Genomic DNA, 19,710 nt, shown 5'->3' on the forward strand with positions numbered 1-19,710 from the left:
ATAATATATGATATTACCTTCATATATGATATATATATATAACTCTATCCTAGTCATATTTCACCTGTTCATGCTCAGCATTATTTTTAAATTTAAATTTTTACATTTGGCCCAGCCATAGGTTTTTAAACGTCGTTGTGTTACTGTTAATGTTTATTGTTTATTTTCTGTTATGAGTTTTATTTTTATTGTTTTGTATTACTTGTTGTTATTGTTGTTATTATTGATGTATTGTGGGCTCGGCCTCATGTAAGCCGCACCGAGTCCCTTGGGGAGATGGTAGCGGGATTTAAATAAATAAATTATTATTATTATTATTATTATTATTATTATTATTATTATTATTCTATGAAACATGAATGTTGTGTTTAGACTTGAGTCTCTTTTCCAAAATAGCTTACTACATACACATACACAAATTCCAAAATCTCAAAAAATCTGACATTGCAAACACTTCTATTTCCAAGCAACATGTATTGGCATCCCGGTCCTTGTTTGAGTGCAAGAAACGGGTCCCAGAAAATCCCTCAATGAAAAATTAAGAAAAATTAAGGAGTATGAAGCTGGAATGGTAATAAAGAAGAGTTATGAAGTAAAGGTGATACTAAAAGAAGTCAGAAATGTTTAGCAGTATGGAGAAGTCATGAAGTCAGTTCATATACATTTTGTTTAAAGCAATTAGCAGTTAGTTAAAATACTGTATGGGTTCTGGTGGTTAAAAAAGAGAGAAAAGAGAGGGAAGCTATTATAAGGGAAGCTGTTCTAAGACAAAGTAATAAAGGAGCAGAAGGGCTAAAGTAAGAAAGCCCGTGGAAAATGGAGGGTACAGGTATGGGAGGAAGAGGAACAATAGAATTACAAGCATGGGGAAGGGTATAAACATAATCTATGAGATTCAGTGATTCATTCTGGATGAGTTCTGCCCTGGCCATTGTTTTGAGACTGGGGTCTCAATGATTTTGAATCCTTTAAGTGCGCCCTGGAGGTTGAAAGTTTCAGAGCCCCTACAGTATTCTAACCTACTGCTAATGGCTTTAAATGAAATGTATATGAACTACCTTCATGGTTTCTCCATACCGCTAAATGTTTTTATTTGCCCCACTGTTTTCATTTGGCTGCTTGCTCATTCCCCTCCAAATTCTGTATTTTGCCAAGAAAGAAAGGGATAATGGTAGCAAGGGGACAAGGCTGGATGGAAGAAAAATAAAGAGTCCTTTTTCAATTGTCTTTGTTGCAAACCACAGACTCCAACCCTAGCTTCTTGCTCCCTGCCTCCTTTTAAGACTTTTAAGTTTTTGAAACTCACTCTAGAGCTTTAGCACTAAAACAGCTGGCATCGTCCTTAGAAAAATCAACTACCACCCTGCAGACAACCTGAAAAGTTTCCAATGATGTCCTCTCTACTCCTCCCTTTTACAACTTTAACCTCAACTAAAATTGGTCATGTGGGTCTGATCTTTTGCAGCAGTGAAGTTTATGAGTTTACAAAGCATTTTTTAAAAATGCCACTAGACTAATGGAAACCCAGAAAAATCAAATCCCACTTTTTCTGAACACAGGAGACTACGTCTTTAGTGTTAAGCAGTCATTTAAAACAACAACCACCCTAATGTTTGAATGTACTCAGAACGAAGCCAAATACATTTCTCTGTCTCATCTTACTATTACTTTCAAAATAATCAACATTATTTTAACACATGCATGAGGACACAAACCAAACAAAAGTATGCACACATATGCATACACTTTACCTATATTTTTCCTATTTAAAAGGGTTTCCATTAGTCTGGTGGCAATGAATGAAAATAACACCAGGAGATCTAACACATTTTAAGCATTCATGCAAACTATGTTAAGCCCATCTGTGGTAATTCAGGACACTGATTTCTCCACTGCTGGCACTCTGGCCATGATCACGGCTGCAACAATTGCTATATTTGGATCCAAGGTGTTCTGAGTTATATAGCCACTGATCACTAACCAGTGAAGGTGGATGGATGTTGGGTCCATTAATTTTTGTGGGGTTTTGCACTACTCCCATGAAAATTTTACATATGCATTTTAATATATATATTAAAACTGTGTGCAACACAGTATTTGGCAGGCAGCAATCACTTAGCAGGTGTTGTTATTGGCAGGGATACTAAGGAAACCCAAGTTGAGGAGTGGGACTTAATGAAAAACAGTATATAAAAACAGCTTTTGTGTGTTGCATTTGCAAATCTCTTTTTATTGCTACATATCATTATTTTTCAAACTATAAAATACAGCTACAGCAGCTAAAATGCTCAGTCATTACCTCACAGTTAAAAGGCTATTTTTTAATGCTTTGTTTTTACAGTTGCTAAAAACAGGATTTCAAAACAATCCTAATTGCTGTGGTTAGGGTAAAGGAAAATACATAAAAAATGGCCAACAGTTATGTCAGCTCCATAAAGACAGATGTACTGCCAGGTATGCAAAAAAAGACCTTTGAGCCAAAGAAAGAAGAATGCAAACCCTTTCTCTTTTCTGGGAAGCAATTTGTAGCTGTGTAGTGCCATCGAAAAGCACCCTGGGCCTTGGTTTCCCTCTGTCATCTCAACCTCATACGTGGAAGAAAATAACAGAAGAGCTACAACATTAGAATATAAATTCTCCCAAGATCGGTTAAAAGCAAAAATCTTAACAGACAGCTGATAGAATGCTATCATGAAGTGCTATAATATTTCTTTGACAACATTTGGCAAAATTGGGTGTAAAAAAAGAGACTTTATAGCCATTTTAAAAGTTTTTTATTCTCTAGAACATTCTTACTCTTGTTTTTTTTCTACACTGAGAGTGCCCTGCAATAGGAATGACCAGAATAATGGATGTTTTAAGATGGGCTCATCGAAATCATAAAACAAATTATTCAGCCCTTCTTTCAAGTTCACAAAAGCAAAGACACAACTGATTTGTTTATCTGCTCTCATTCCAAGTCTCAGAAACAAACATGAGTGGTTTGGGACAAAACTCAGGTATGTAGGACTACAGGTCTCCTGAAACGTTTTAAGGTGCAATAAATTCCTGCCCAGCCAATCAACACAATAAAGAGAAAGGAAGCATACAGTCTCCACCTTCTGATCCAGTCAAGAGATGAATGCAAGGTAGGTGTGTCGAAGGCTACACTGTAGAATTAATGGATTTTGGCACCACTTTAACTGCCATGGCACAATGCTATGGAAACCGAGAAATTACTGTTTGATGAGATACTAGCACTCTTGGGCAGAGAAGGTTCAAGAGCTACTAAAACTACAACTCCAATGATTCCATAGCATTGATCCATTAAAGTGGTATCAACCCACATTAATTCTACAATGTTAGTGTACCCACAGAAATCAGAACAGGGGCTCCCTTCCCCACGGTCCTAAAGAGATTAAAAGAACCATTAGTTTTCAACCAAAGCACTAGTCCTGCAAGAACCTTTGGAGGAATTACATGTGAAAGGTTGTGGCCCGTTAGCTACAACTTGGCCGAGACTGAATAATTGTCTGATTATTTTAAACTGCCGACCTTCACGTCAAATGGAGATTGTTAAATAGTAAGGCCTGGCACATACTGATATGTTTTAATTGTTTGAAAGACTATTTTAATTGATAAGATAAAGGTGTAAAGGTCTTCCCCTAACATTAAGTCCAGTCGTGTCCGACTCTGGGGTGTGGTGCTCATCTCCATTTCTAAGCTGAAGAGCCGGCATTGTCCGTAGACACCTCCAAGGTCTTGTGGCCGGCATGACTGCATGGAGCGCCATTACCTTCCAGCTGGAGCGGTACCTACTGATCTACTCACATTTGCATGTTTTCGAACTGTTAGGTTGGCAGAAGCTGGAGCTGACAGCGGAAGCTCATGCCGCTCTCCCGATTCGAACCTGCGACCTTTCGGTGAGCAAGCTCAGCAGCTCAGCAGTTTAACCCACTGTGCCACCGGGGGCTCCTTTTTAATTGATATGTATATTTTTTTCCCCAGTTTTATAATATTGTGTTTTACTGATATTGTTATTGTCTGAATATCTTGAATTATTGCCATAGTTTGTAAGCGGCCCTCCGTCCCCCTTTGGAGGTGAGAAGGGAAGGGTATAAGTACAGTAAATAATAAATAAATAAATAAATAAATAAATAAAATACTGCCAGTTACCAACTCGTTTGATTTTATACCCAGTCTGGAGAATTCTGCCATTATCCTCCTCTTCATACGCGCATACCAATATAGCCTAGTCTGGATATTCATGCCACTATCCATTATTTGGAAACATTTTTCTTGTTTTGTCCTGCAAAATGCAAATTCCTTGTGTATGTACACATACAGACAGAGAGATGTGAAACAGCTGTTTATAAAATAAAATGTTTCCATTACACACTTCTTGGACATCCAGCAAGTCCTTAAGCAAGTGGCTGATCTGTACACTCAAGAAACTTGCATTCATCCTAAGACTAAGAGATTGCTTATTTTAAGAAGATAATCTCCTACATGCTTCTTCCCTTGATTATATTTGACAAGTTGCTGCTCTGTGTGGTTTGGGGGATTCTTGATTCGTTGTGTAGCACTGGGAACTGATCAAAGAGTTCAGCATAATACAGTGCTAATTTATGTACCTAGACAAGAGTAAAGCAACTGACCTATGAGAACTACCAAAGACAATCAAATGATGCACGGCTAAAACATTTATTGTTTAACGAAGTCACATCATTTTGTGGCTGGTTATGATTATTTTAATGTACACACAATGTAAGTAATTAACAAGACACAATTTTGTATCTCTGTTATTTCTTGCTTTGGATCAGCAATGATTTTCTCATGAACACTGGGCCAGAAATATAAAAGTGAGCATACACCTTGCATCTGTTATGGGGAGAAAGGAAAAATTAATTACTGGGTGTAAAGAATACTTTGCACTGCAGTATTGGTCATCAGATCTCTTCTAACCAACGCTCTATCCTGCTGAGTTAAAAGGAACGAGAGCTAGCATAGACTCTGTGATGCCTGCACTATTTTCCCCCCTTACAGGGAAAATACAATATGCAAAATACTATATTCCTACATTTTATAATTAATTTGCGAATGCTTCACCTATACATATTTTAATAATTTCTGATTTATCTGATCGTATCTATAATAAATTTTTCTATATTTCAATAAATGAAAAGAAGGCTGTTTCAATCCAACAACAGAGTGTCACACAATATGGGCCTGTCAGGCACCAATTTTTACTTCTAACATGTAAGTTAAAGGATAAGGAATTTATAATGCTGCCTGTGAACGAAACCACTTTTCATACACAAATGTGATCTTTTTTTTTCAAAGGGTAATACAACAGTACATTTACATAAACTAATCCAAACAATCTATGTATTTGACAATGGAAAACCTCACACAGACTGCCTATTGTTGGTTTACATCTTGGAGTTCTTTATGTTGGCTTGTAACACTGCTCTAGCTGTCAAAGGTTTGACTTGGACTCTAAATAAATGGTTATACAAGTGCTGTGCAGCGATATTGGACTTCTTTGGAAAAGAAAACCTGCTGTGTATGAATTCAAAAGCTATTAATTTTTCAGTCAAAAATATTCATGCCTATTTCTTTTAATAGAGAAACACTGTGCTGAGCAACTGAGAGATAATGTTGACTAGTGGTACAGAATTTTCAATAGAGCAGTTAAAAATAAATTTAGTAGGAGGTCCTCATCAAAGCTATAATTTTCCAGAATGTAAAACATTTTTAATACTAATCAAGACAGTGCATCCTCCCTCCCCCTTTTCCTAGATCAGTTTTTCCCTTCCTTTTCCTTTTTCCTGTTTATTACCAGTGTGGCAGTATTTATCGTGGTATCCTGAACTGGTATTGTTGGAACTCATTAACAAATGCTCCCAGGTTTTCATCACTGTCAACTGGCTGAATATTCCTTGCCGTCTTGCAACTACCTTCCTCCTGTAGGTCAAGGAGCCTGTGTCTCTTCAGGGACGAAATGCTATGACCCATAACCCATGACCATTAACCATGGTGGTTCAGACTGATGGAAAGCTGAGTCCTATGTCTACAGAATCACAGATTTCCTTCCCATAAAATATATTACAGTCCTATATGGTGATACAACCATTTACCTGTGCATCTATTAAAAGAATCCTGACGGTACATATTTAGCAGAAAATGGCTACTTCTGTTCTTATTTGTAAGGATAACACATCTATAGATTTTGGGTATATATACGGGAGGAAACCCATATGTTGGTGGTTCTCATGTTACACTGCCTCTGGAACTTCTTATGTCATCTTGTAGGGCGAAAAGGGACTTGCATGAGAACTGTAGGGGTTGTGTGAGAACTGGACTATACTGAGAGATCCTAGTATAGTTAGAGCTATGGAGCTTCAAGTAGTTCCTTGTTTATCTTACATATATAACTGAATCACTTGGAAATCTGAACTAACCAATGTAAATGAAATTACAATTGAGAGAAATTACATGAAGGCTGCACACAAGGAGAAGGTACATCTTAGCTATGCATTATACATTGAGAACTTCTGTGATATTTGCACCACTCAGAAGGAATCTACTTTCAAGAAAATCCTTTAATGAGATGGACCAACAGAGTGGAAGGAATGAGGGACTGTAATAAAATGTTTGATCAGACAGGGGAAAAAGTTCATGTATCAAAATTATACTGGCATAGCCTAAAATGACTGAAGGAAACATAGCACACAGTCTTTAATGCAAGGTACACTGATTTTACTCTTCTCCTCAAAATGCTTCAGTATTCTTAACTGTTTTATATGATGACTGCAAACTGAGGGGTGATATACTCCAAGATTTTAAAGATTTAAATGCATATTGCCTTTACTTGGTTCTACTTCAAATTGTGTACAAACTAATTGAGTGTTATCTATAGTTAATACAAGAAGCATAATGGCAATGTATAGTTTTACTTCCTTGCTCTCTAGAATCATAGAGTTGGAAGAGACCCCATAAGCCATCTAGTCTAACCCCCTGCCATGCAGGAAAAACACAATCAAAGTACCCCTGACAGATGGCCATCCAGCCTCTGTTTAAAAGTTTCCATGGAAGGAGCTTCCACCACTTTCCAAGGCAGAGAGTTCCACTCTTGAACAGCTCGTATGGTCAGGAAGTTTTCCCTAATATTCAGGTTAAATCTCCTTTCCTGTAATTTGAACCCATTGCTGTGACCCCTCTCAACCTCTTCTGTAGGCTAAACCATACCCAGTTCTTTAAGATGCTTCTCATAAGGATTTGTGGTCTCCAGACTTTGATTATTTTAGTCGCCCACCTCTGGACACCTTCCAGCTTGTCAATATCTCTTTTGAACTGTGGTTCCCAGAATTTGACACAGTATTCCAGGTGAGGTCTAACCAAAGCAGAATACAATGACTTCCCTCGATCTAGATACTGTACTCCTTTTGAAGCAGCCCAAAATCCCATTGGTTTTAGCTGCTGCATCACATTGTTTGCTCATGTTCAACTTGTTGCCTATGAAGCCTCCAAGATCTTTCCCACATGGACTGTTGTCGAGCCAGGCATCACCCATTCTGTATCTTTACATTTCATTTTTTTCTGCCTATGAGTTGTATCTTACATTTGTCCTTGTTGAAACTCATTTTGTTAGTTTGGCCAGCTCTCAAATCTGTTAAGGTCATTGAAATAAAGCATACAAATACCTCCTAAAACTATGATTTAGTGTGATAGATGTAAAAAGGAAGTTAGGGTATTAACCCAGAAAATATGTTAGTCTGCCTATGTGTGGTTGATAGAGAGAAAAAATGTTTGAAATAAAAGGCATTAAGGAGATAAAGACTTAAAACAATTACACAATCTGTACCATTTGCCTAGAAAGGAATTTGTATTTTTCAGGTTCCCTGGAAAATAAATAACTGTGCAATGGGATTGCAAGAAGAAGAAAAGAAACCTTCAGTGTTATGAAGAAGTATTTGAGGTTTCCAAATACAGACAGTCTCCCTCTTTTTTAACATAAACTTTAACATATTCAAGAACTGCCACAATACTCCTTAACCTTCTTTTCCTTAATGTTCCGTTCACAGAAATAGAGTTGCATATTTCAGCAAGACGTATTTCAGAACAAGTCCTTTACTTTTGTTCTGCTCGCTTTTCAGTTAAGAGCATATTCTTCTTTAATTCCCATGTATGGAAGATCACAATTGTCATAAACTGCCATTGCCAATGGTGAAGAATGGTGCAAGTTATGGTCCCAACAACATCTGAATGGCCAGATTTGCCCTCCTATTTCTTATGGCATGAATTCTAAACATATTTATCACCTCAAATATGATGCGTAGTATAGAAATGCTAAATGATTATGAACAGGTTCATTACGAAGTGCATATTTACATCTTATGTATAAAATTGGATTTTTAAACTTGGAGATGCCTTTCTAGGAGATGGATATCTTCTGTCCTACAGGTCCAGCTTTCACAAATGTATTTATTTCTGGAAGGACTTTTAAATTATTTTATACATATCAATTAGATAGATAACATTGGTAGCCAGTTGTGATTTAGAGTCTGCACTGTCATCAAGCGAAACTTCTGAGCAGATAAATACACAACTGCAATGTTCAAGTGTAATTTTTAGAAAATTACTGAACAAGCACACACACACACACGTATATATATATATGCTTGTTCAGTAATTTTATAAAAATACTACTTAGTGAATATATATGTATATATATATATATATATATATATATATATATATATTCACTAAGTAGTATGACCAAGTGATGAGCTGCACTTTATGAATGAACTAATTGCAATGAATTAATTAGTATTTAAGCTGCCATGGGGCTCTTATTTGGGTTTTGCTGCAACACAGACTAATACAGTTGCCCTTTTAGAAAAAAACTAACAGATTGCTAGTCTTCCGATGAAGAAAAAACACTTCTCTCCAATTAGATGGTTATTTTAAAAGTCTCCATTTGTCACTATGATCTCAGAAGTTACAAAAAGCTGTGATGAAGCTTTGTTTTATCTGAACAGATACTTACAGGCTGAGGGGTGGCTTTTGGTTCAGTTGACTTCACATGAAGGTGTGTCATCATAGCTTGCAGGCGATCTTTGTCTTTTGAAAGCTGAACAGGAAAGAAAATGTTAAAGTTGCCTTTGAGAACAGAATCCAGAAGTGTGCTTCTTTAATGAGACCATGGCATTATGGTTGGCACATAACAAGAAAGCATATGCTTTACTTGGTGATTTGGAAATACTATGTGACCAACACCACCCCTGCTCCATTTCTTAAAAGTGAAACAAAACCCTTGGTGCTTGGTATCAGCTTTTTGCAACGCAAAATGCATTAGCTTTTGACTGAAACAGTGCTAGACCTGGTGGCACCAGTGAGTTCATTGCGACACTGAGAGCTAAAAGACCTTAATGAATCATATTTACTAACCTCCTCTACCAAAAATCATGGCCAGAAGGTAAAGCAGAAAGTGTAATGTAGTAGCTTTTTTAAAAAAACGCATTTTTCGTGACTTAGTATTTAAAAAATAAGCACAGAGAATCCTTTTTCTCGCCATAACTTTTGTTCCCCATACATCCCATCCCCTCGTTCGTGGAGAGCTAAATCCACGCTGTTAAACTTATATTTTCAGCTCTAGAATAAAAGAATTAATCAAGGTGCACAGAACAAGAATTACAGAAAGTAGCTAACTATGGATAGGGTGGGAAGAGGGAGAGACAGAGGAGGCTGCATGCTCTCATTTGCATGCAGCCAACAGGATTTATTTCAGGTGAGATTTTGTTGTTGTAAGTTTTATACTGCTTATACAACATAACCAAAAGTTTTAAGGATGATCTTTGGGTATCAAATATAGAACAACAAATGTAGCTAGACTCCCTGAGAGAGAATTGCTGTGCCACAACCAGTGTGTGCTATTGAATCACTTGTATTGTAAACTTTGCATTCAGACTATGACTACTTCTAAACTGCCATATAAAATCCAGTCTATATGCTTTGAACTGGATTATATGGCAGTGTAGAAGAAGCCTATGAAAAAGCTGGGAAAAATATTTGTGTTCATAATTTCATACCACTTTCCAAAGGATCTAGTTAATTAACATAACAGATATTCTTAATGTGTAGAAGAGGCCACCTAAAGGCCACAGAAAACCATGCCATGGATTCTCCATGTGCCTTAGATTGAAATGGCTTATTAATGTTCCATCTCCTCTGCTTCCCAATGACAATTATGGAATTGCTTAATGAAAATGTGCTCAAAATGACCAAGGAAGGCTTTTTGAAATTGGAGATTTGACATACATTTCAGACTATTCATGGACGGTTTATGTATCTATATATATTCATACTGCCCCCTTTGGTAAACAGCAACTTAAACATTCATTACTAGTGACAACAGATCAGTGTAGAAATGACCAACCATAAGGATGTACTGTCCCTCTCATGTAGCAACTCTTTATGGAAATTCTGTCTCAACTGACACTGAAAATGATCAAACAGTAAGTCTATTGTCTCTGTTAGAAATAAAATTAACTAAATATGCTAATTTAGCTTGACGAGTTTTGCATATTAACAATCATTACATGTATAATCAATGTGGTATGCAGATCATGTGAGTTGGATTTCTGGTAAAATGTGGATAGTTTAGGCACCATCTTTAGGCTTAACACCAGTTTCCTTGTTCATGTATGTCTTGCCTAGTCATTTAGCACATTAAATAAGATTTAAAAATCAGGAATTGAAAGCATGTTTTAAAAATGCTTGAAAATGAATGAAAAAACATGTTTCTTGAGTGTCGGGAAATCCTGCCAAGAAAAAACCTGAAACTAACAAGAATGCTTACAGTTTGAGACTTATTCTATGTCAAATTTGGACATGGTCTTTTTTAGACACAAAAAATATTTGTTTTTGCAACAAAAGAGGTGTTTTGTGCAAAGATCCATGTATGAATTTTGTGCTGAATGAGTCCCAAACTGCAGAAATACGAGAAACTGTGAAAGACTTTATTAACTTAAATTAAAACTTGTGCGCCAGCTGCGCCCGTATCTTGGGAAGTCTGACTTGGCCACGGTGGTCCACACTCTGGTTACATCCCGTATAGATTACTGCAACGCTCTCTACGTGGGGTTGCCTATGAAGACTGCTCGGAAGCTACAAATGGTCCAACGATCAGCAGCCAGGTTGTTAACAGGAGCGGCACTCAGGGAGCACACCACTCCTCTGCTGCACCAGCTCCACTGGTTGCCAATCTGCTACCAGGCACAATTCAAAGTGCTGGCATTAGCCTTTAAAGCCCTAAACGGTTCTGGCCCGACCTTTCTGTCCGAACGCATCACCCCCTATGAACCAGCTAGGACATTAAGTTCGTCCAGGGAGGCCCTGCTCTCGATCCCGCCAGCCTCACAGGCATGGCTGGCGGGGACGAGAGACAGGGCCTTCTCAGTGGTGGCCCCTCGGCTGTGGAACACCCTTCCCGCAGACATTAGGTCGGCCCCCTCTCTGCTGACGTTCAGAAGAAGAGTGAAGACCTGGCTCTTTGAACAGGCGTTTAATTAAGCAGTGCAATTAACTGATTGATCTTGGAACTTGGAATAATGGACGAGGAAATCGGATTATGACTTTACTGATGAGATGTGACGGGTTAGTTATATGGATGTATTGACGTTATATTGATGTATTGATGTGCTGTTATATTGATGTAGTTGCCTTAGTTACTGTTTTTAAATGCTAGTGTTGTGCACTTTGTATATTGACCTGGTTGTAAACTGCACTGAGTCGCCTACGGGCTGAGAGAGTGCGATATACAAATAAAGTAAATAAATAAATAAATAAATAATAAACTTCTTACACCAAAGATGAGGACAAACATTTACTACTGATTTTTCCAATTGTAAGAGTACTACTAAAAGTCCAAAGGTAGTATTAGTGGAAACTTATGAGTGTAGAAAAGTGAAGATGTTGAAATCAACAGGCAGAGAATGTGAGGCTCACGGAGAAGGCAGGCACTGTTGTTGTATGTGTAGCACATTTCTAGTGTTAGGGGGCTGTGATAGTCATAGTAAAGATGATTGTTGTAGAGTATGTTGTATTAGCTATAGATATTTTTATATTAAGAAAAAGTATTTGTATGGTTTTGTTTTTACGGGTGGAGGAACACTTCTATGTATTTTGTCTGGTGTTTTATATATATGGGGTTGTTTATAAATTTGTTTGTTTGTGTTTAAAAAAATTAATTAATTAAAAATTCATCTGTTAAATTTCTCTTGCAGTTACAAAAAGGTAAATTTTAAACAGAGTAAGTATCAGATATTTGTATTGAGGGCAGAAGTCTAAATGAAACATAAGAAAGCTTTCTGAGTTCCAGACAGAAAAGAGAAAGTGAAGTATCAGGGGATTCTTTAGGTTGCTTTCCTGTAGGTCAGAAACTGCAACCAATATGAACCCATAAGTCCATTAGCAACTCCCTGCTGTTCAGTTAGATCACTCAGAAGAAGTCACAAGGCCATGGTAATAGAGCAAGCTCTCATCAGCATGGCACCAAAAAGGGCTCCCAAGGTCTTGAAGCACTAGCTGCCTAATGGTATGGTTTGGGGGGGGGGGGGTTACATTTGCTTACTAATGATTTCTTTTAAGGCCATTTTGTGTGACAAACACACACACACACAACAAATATGTGCATGTTGTGCCTATTCTGCAGGCCCCTGGGCTGATTGTCTTGGATATTGGCAGACAATCTTTTTTTTACTCCCCCAATCTAGTTACATAGTACTCTCTATTTCAAACCTGTATGTATCTATTTTCAGTGATTAAATATATTGACTAGCCACTGTGCAGCAGCTGTCCGAAACATGAAACTACGCGTAACCTTCACACACACCCCAATCACACACACACACACACACACACACACAGAGCAGTAAACAGGGTATTTCTTCGCTTCTTCATTTGTCACAATCACTTTTTTTTCCTACACAATAATAAGCTCCATGAAGAAATGTGTAAAATGATCTTAGTCATCTGCAGCAGGTAACCTGAAGCTAAAATAATGTCATAGATGAGTATCATCGTTTTCAGAAGAAAGATTTGTTTGAAATGGAGTTAGATATTCTAATTCAGAATGGTCTTCACTGACTGGAAGCAACTTTCCTGGATTTCCAAATTTTCTATTTCTGCTTGGAGATGTCAGCTATGTAGGCTGTTCTGCATACAAAGTGTTGCCTTATCACGTGACCTATAATCTCTCCCCTTTGGGAACATCCAATCTAATGGAGACTTTGGAAAAAACAAGGGGTATAGCTTGATATTGGGGGATGTCTTCCATGCACCTTATTTAATCCCTGTCATCTCCTGTTAAAAGCATCATGAGACCTCAAGACCCTGGAGACCCGTCTTCCAGAGTATCAGACTAGACAGAACTGAGCAGGATAAACAAATAATCCAACCTAGTGTAAGGCAGATTCCTGTGGTCCGATGGAAAATATGATGTGGGGGCAAATGGTTTTTTGAAAATTTCTTCATTTACATGATAAAATGCTTCAATAGAAGATTTACTTGGAAACTCTTTTAAGTACTGGATCAGTGACCTAAAAATCACTGAATAAGTAAAATATAATAGATATGTGTTTGTCAGCACTAAGCAATGTGACTCCAAAGGCTTTCTTTCTCTATTTTGACATTCTTTGCAATGTATGAGGTTCTTGGAGGATTACAGGGCAGAAAACTGGATCCTTTTATGTTGCTCATTTCTGTTTCACATGTCTTTCTTTTGCTTTGGCAGCATCCAGAAAGGAATTATAAATGGGATTTCTCTAGGCGTGAGTTTGGTTTGGTTTGCTACACAGAAAATAACAATAAAACCCAAACTGTACATATGGGAAGTTTTAGGCCTTGATGGCCAGGAATTACAATATTATTATGTGACATTTATTCTCTGTCTCCATTGGAGGGAGTTCATAGGAACCAAACAATGTTGTGTTTGCTCTGAGAGTTTGACAGGCAAAATGAACACATATCATCTCAGGATTTAGGTAAGTGCTGGCTCAACATCAGCTCAGTCAAACTCACTAAAGGCTAGTATCAGCATTTGCTATGAATTAATGGGCCAGATATCTGTCCGCACAGGCTATTAATACGGTATGCTATTGGGCAATCATTTATTTGAGCTCACTGTTGTATTTCATTTCAACTTGGATGTATCTATAAAAATATTAATTTCTGTTTTAAATTGATTTCTGGCCTCTTGTTATTTTATGTTTTTACGCCATGGCAAACTCTCACAATCCACTACCACACATGGAAGCGTAATGTGTGAAATCAGTGCTAAGACAAAGAGAACTTTGCCAGAAGCACACACATGTTAGCAATAAAATATCCAATGAGAACATTTTGGTAGATAAGGCAGGAAATGTAATTTTTTGAATACAATAGTAACTGAACTGAAAGTGGCAACACAGATATTTCCAATGTGCTGCCTTAGAAGACATTTGCTACTGCTGCCGGCCATCATTTAGTTGTTTTAAAATCAACTAAAGTGGCTCAATTTAACTTAATTTCAAATTAAATGTATATGTTACAACTTATATAGGTACCATTTCGAATATAGAAAGAAGTGCAATGCCATTATAATATATAAAAAAAGTACTGTCCCTCCCTCATCATGTAAAATAAAGTTAATTTCTTCTGTATTTCTATTAATGTAAAGGGGCTTCCGATCTCCAAACTGCATTAAATTGCAGCCATCATGAAGCAAATGTGAGTTATTGTAAGGGTCTTTTACTACATTTATTGACAATAAGTGATCTTCAAAGCACAAAATGTTGTCATGCTTTTCTTGGAGAATGCCTGTAAGATAATAGCTAAATATTGAAAGAGAAGTATTATTATTATTTTATTTTTTATTTATTTTTATCCCGCTTTTCTCCCATGGGTGGGATTCAAAGTGGCAGTACATCTGGCCCTCAATATCCATTGGTTCTGTAGCCACAGATTCAACAACCAAGGCTCAATTTTTTTAAAAAAATAAATAAGTAAGCTTAGTATCATTTGTCATTTTATATAAGGGATGGCACTTTCTACGCCACCATATAGAATGTGAGCACCCATAGATTTGTGTATGTGCAGGAGGACTGCCAGGAGATACCAAGGGCTCACAGTACATTATGCATGGCTGATTTGTTGGCAAAACTCTGGGACTCATTACTTCTAAAAATTGCCACCCAGTATAAGAACAGCTAAAGAACTTGGTCCCTGTTAAAATTTTATTCAGGACTTGTTTCCCTTCCAAAACTATGTTAACAACAGTGGAGCCCTTTTTGTATAACCACTTCCTCATCAACTGGCCTTTGGAAAGACTTGCTCTCTAACTTAATACCAGACCTCTGGGCTCTTCATAGGACACATCACTCTAATCAGGCCACATTTTCTACCATGATGCTCTGGGCTACTATTATTTACTCCATTGTGCTTCATTTCTCAACTACAAAGTTAATGAAGGGGGCCTTAGACAAGTTGGGGAAGGTCTACCACACCTAACAGATCAAATGTTTGAGAAAGTATGGACTTTCCTTGATAATTTCTAAAGGAAAGAACTTCTATAGCCTCCATGGACAACTGCTCTTTTGGTGAAATCCTTTTATTTGGAGTTTTTTTCATACTGGGAAGATTTACTTTTCTTAAATTGCCTAGAGATAAGCATTTAGCTGATGGATGGTGTCCTCTGAGCTTACCAGCAAAATTCATATTTTTAGAAATAAGGAAAACCTATTCTGAATTGTAAAACATTTTTCATAATTATGTGTCTAGTGAAGTTGATAATTCTACATGTTTCATTTCTCACAAAACTTGTATTAAAATATTTTTGACAATAGTTAGAGGGTGTCATGATCATAGTTTTAAAGGAAGTGCAATTTAGAAGGATATGTGGACAAAAAAGTATCTAATTTGTGAGATAAGAAGATAAAAGGAATTTTTAAAATATGTCATAGCTATCAGGAAAAAGTAACAACAAAAAGTTTAAGTGTGTTTTTGCTGATTTTCCTCTATAACTATTTGAAGCTGTAAATTACTAACTCAGTAAAATTCGAAATGTAATTATCTTCTGTACTTAGCCCACGGCTTTCTATATATCTCTACATTACCATCTTGCATACAAAACAGGATGGGTTTTTTTTAAGGAATTGTAACTATATAATGTACATTGTTTTAATTTGTCTTCTTTGGGTGCCCTTTTGCTACACATGAAGAAAGCCAATCCACACAGAAGACTAAGGCAGAAACAGATTTTAAGCATTTTGAAATATATATCTGTTTATGCTATATGTGTGTATAGGCTGTAATAATCTTGCAATTGCTCATCTTTATAAGCTCTAATTCTATTATCTAAATAAATACTTAAATAAGAAAGCAAGCATATTTATTACAATCAGCACAAACATGAGCCCATTTCAACACACACACACACACATATATATATATATATTGGGAGGGGGGATCCAATTGACTCATCGAAGATCAAGTGTTTCATTTTTGCAAGCGGTTTTGTGAATTTCAATATACATCTTCAGATGCATTGTTGCCAGTTCAGTTGCCTGTACATTGCATTTCATCAATGCATCTGAAAAAGCAGATTGAAATCCACAAAAACTTCCAGTAAAATAAAAGTCTTAAAGATTCTACCAGATTCACCCCGCCCTTTTTTTTACAGATACAGAGTTACACGACAGTTTGTCTAGCTGTGTATATGTATCTGCTTATATATATTATTATTATTATTATTATTATTTACTTCACTTCTACCCCGCCTTTCTCAACCCAAGAGGGGCTTCAAGGCAACGAACAAATCCGGTAAAAATTGAATGCTGCACAGATAACAATAAAACACATCTCATAAAAATATAAGCAATCTAAGCATATAAACAATTAAAACATTTACCAATCGATCAAACAGATATATATGTATGTCTGTGTTCACACAAATGAGAAAGAGAGAACAAAATGGGAAATTATAGTGAAAAGAAGGCTAAGATTTCTCTTGGCTGTTGAGTCAGATGATCTCCACTCCCAACAGAACGAAATAGAATAAAACATTTATATTCTTCACCAAAACCACAATTTAAGTGCAAGACACAATAAACATTCACTGAAAATTACAAACACTGCAGTGCTTATTTATGGAAGACTACAAACTTTAATAATTTTAAACATTATTATAAATAAATTTTGAAAACTTCTTGCCCCAAATTTCAGCTGAGCAAAGCAAAAGTCATTTTCATAAATTTCAATGTATACAAAGACAAAATTAAAATAATATATTATCTTTACCTGCAACTCTAACTGTTGTACAACCTGCATTTGGACTCTACATTGGGCTGTACTCCTATCATCCAGCGCATGCTCACTGTTGAGATGTCTGTTAAAACAAAAACAAAAAAATACTATTAAGTGAAATGGATGAATCAAAGGTAAATAAGTACCAGGATGAATAAGCAATGCGTTCACACACATTCTTTTTTAAAAACCACTTCTATCCTGCTTCAAAAATTGCATAATTTCAAAGGTAAAACTTTGCAGAAGAGTTGATTTTCTCTACTTATGAGAAATATAAGTATGATTAATAAATGGAGGTAGAGCATTCTTTTACAAGGATGCAGTAAAATAAACTTGGATAAACAGATACATGTGGGAAATCATCATTATATATTTATCACACTTACATGATTTTCATGGTTGCAAACAACTACAATTATACAAAACAGAGGGAGAAAATAGAATTGTGTGGAAGGAGGAATCATTAGCAAATTATTTACTGGTAAGAAAAAAGCAAATTGCTAGAATGCAGCTTATGAATCTCTTCGTTCAAAAGTTACAGTATTCTCATTCAGCCAAGTAAATAGTGTCTTGTGTCTCAAATACTAATACTGTATTGGCACATGGGTTTTTGGCATCATTAAAATTATGCATATGCCAAAATCTCACATATGCAGGTTTGGCATTTATTTTGAACACCCATTGCAAGCAGCTCAAAAAACAAAAGTGCAGAAGGCACTCAGTGCTAAATACAACTTGCACAGCTTTGAGCTTGATTCCCCCACTCCACCCCAGGCAGAATATGGGCAGCTGCAGCCAGTTTTCAAGTGTTCTCCTAAAGCAAACACCATTGAAGTCAATGTTGCAGAGCACCCTGGGGAGAAAACAGTCTTCTCTTTTTATTACTGATCTTCTGCCTTGCTTCTCCATTGCAGTCTTGTGTGGCTTTTACTTCACATACTCTGCCTAACGACTAAGTATGTTTTTAAAAACTGGGTATGATCCAAACCTAATATTATGTCCTGTTGATTTTAGTGACTGTGTTTAGGGAGACTACTGTTATCTACATCTGCAGGCGACTAGGTGCATTACTAATCAAAATCAGGAGCTACGTATAATTGTTAATCTTTGCACTGAAGAAGCCTCAGATTTTGGCTAAAGGGTTTTCAATGAATTAATAGGAATATGCTCTGTATAACGTCAGAATTAGGCTACACTGACCATGAGAATGACTCGAAGGGCCCTTCCACACAGCCCTATATCCCAGAATATCAAGGCAGAAAAATCCTACAATATCTGCACTCAGATAATGTGGGATTTTCTGTCTTGATATTCTAAGGCCCTAAGGGTGTGGTCACATTACTGTTCTAAAGCGGGCATTCCTACTTTGCTATTGTGTGGCTGTCTCCTGCAGAATTCTGGGAAATGTAGTTGAGGACAGGGCCTTTCAAATTCTTACCTAGAGAGGTCCTTGGATTCCCTAAACTACATTTCCCAGAATTCTGCAAAGCAAGAGTGCCTGTTTTAGAATGATAATGTGATATTATCCATCATTTTTACATTCATGTCAATTCAGTATGATCGTTTAATAAACCCTCTACCGTTCAGTTATGTATAACTGCTCACCTAAGTTGAATGTAACTTTTTTAAACAACACAATTCCCAGATTAGGCCTTCTCAGAGACTCCAAAACACTACTGGATAATTATTCTCAATATATTGTTGTTGTTTATTTGTTCAGTCGCTTCCGACTCTTCGTGACTTCATGGACCAATCCATGCCAGAGCTCCCTGTCGGCCATCCCCAGCTCCTTCAAGGTCAAGCCAGTCACCTCAAGGATAGCATCCATTCATCTTGTCCTTGGTCGGCCCCTCTTCCTTTTTCCTTCCATTTTCCACAGCATAATTGTCTTCTCTAAGCTTTCCTGTCTTCTCATTATGTGGCCAAAGTACTTCACCTTTGCCTCTAATATCCTTCCCTCCAATGAGTAGTCGGGCTTTATTTCCTGTCTCAATATATACAGTTCAGATATACCCCTGAAAGGGAAACTTTTTCGTTTCATGTATTGTTGGTTGTCTTTCACTTCATAGTGAAATAACACTATTTATTTGAGCCAGCATCATTCTAGAGGTTGCTTATCTCAGGCTAAAGTTACTATATGTATTGTCCCAATTTAGATGCTCAAATCCAGCTGAATATACCACAATATAGACACACCATCTATACCAAACGTGCAACCATTGCTGCTCCCTATACCAAACGTGCAACCATGCTGCTCCCTTGACAAAACAAGCTGGGAGGCTGTACTGAACAAGTACTTCCCATTATGTAGAAACCAGGCTAGGATCACGATGGTTTAAAGTTAGCTTTTGAATCTGGCCTTGTTTAGTCATAGTTCTTGGTTTA

At 36.9% G+C, this 19,710-nt stretch overlaps 1 protein-coding gene across 17 annotated transcripts in view; it reads right to left on the reverse strand.

Annotated features, from left to right (window-relative positions):
• The window catches only part of FOXP1 (forkhead box P1), a 612,918-nt gene that overhangs the window by 36,153 nt on the left and 557,055 nt on the right, over nt 1–19,710 (reverse strand). For all 17 annotated transcript variants that reach the window (XM_067463468.1, XM_060766355.2, XM_060766354.2 and 14 more), the window contains 2 exons: nt 17,320–17,407; nt 9,032–9,115 (listed from right to left, as the gene is read on the reverse strand). In XM_067463468.1, the coding sequence (XP_067319569.1) occupies nt 9,032–9,115; nt 17,320–17,407 (172 nt within the window). The remainder of the gene's footprint in view (nt 1–9,031; nt 9,116–17,319; nt 17,408–19,710) is intronic.

Source organism: Anolis sagrei, chromosome 2, assembly GCF_037176765.1.
Source record: "Anolis sagrei isolate rAnoSag1 chromosome 2, rAnoSag1.mat, whole genome shotgun sequence".
NCBI lineage: Eukaryota > Metazoa > Chordata > Lepidosauria > Squamata > Dactyloidae > Anolis > Anolis sagrei.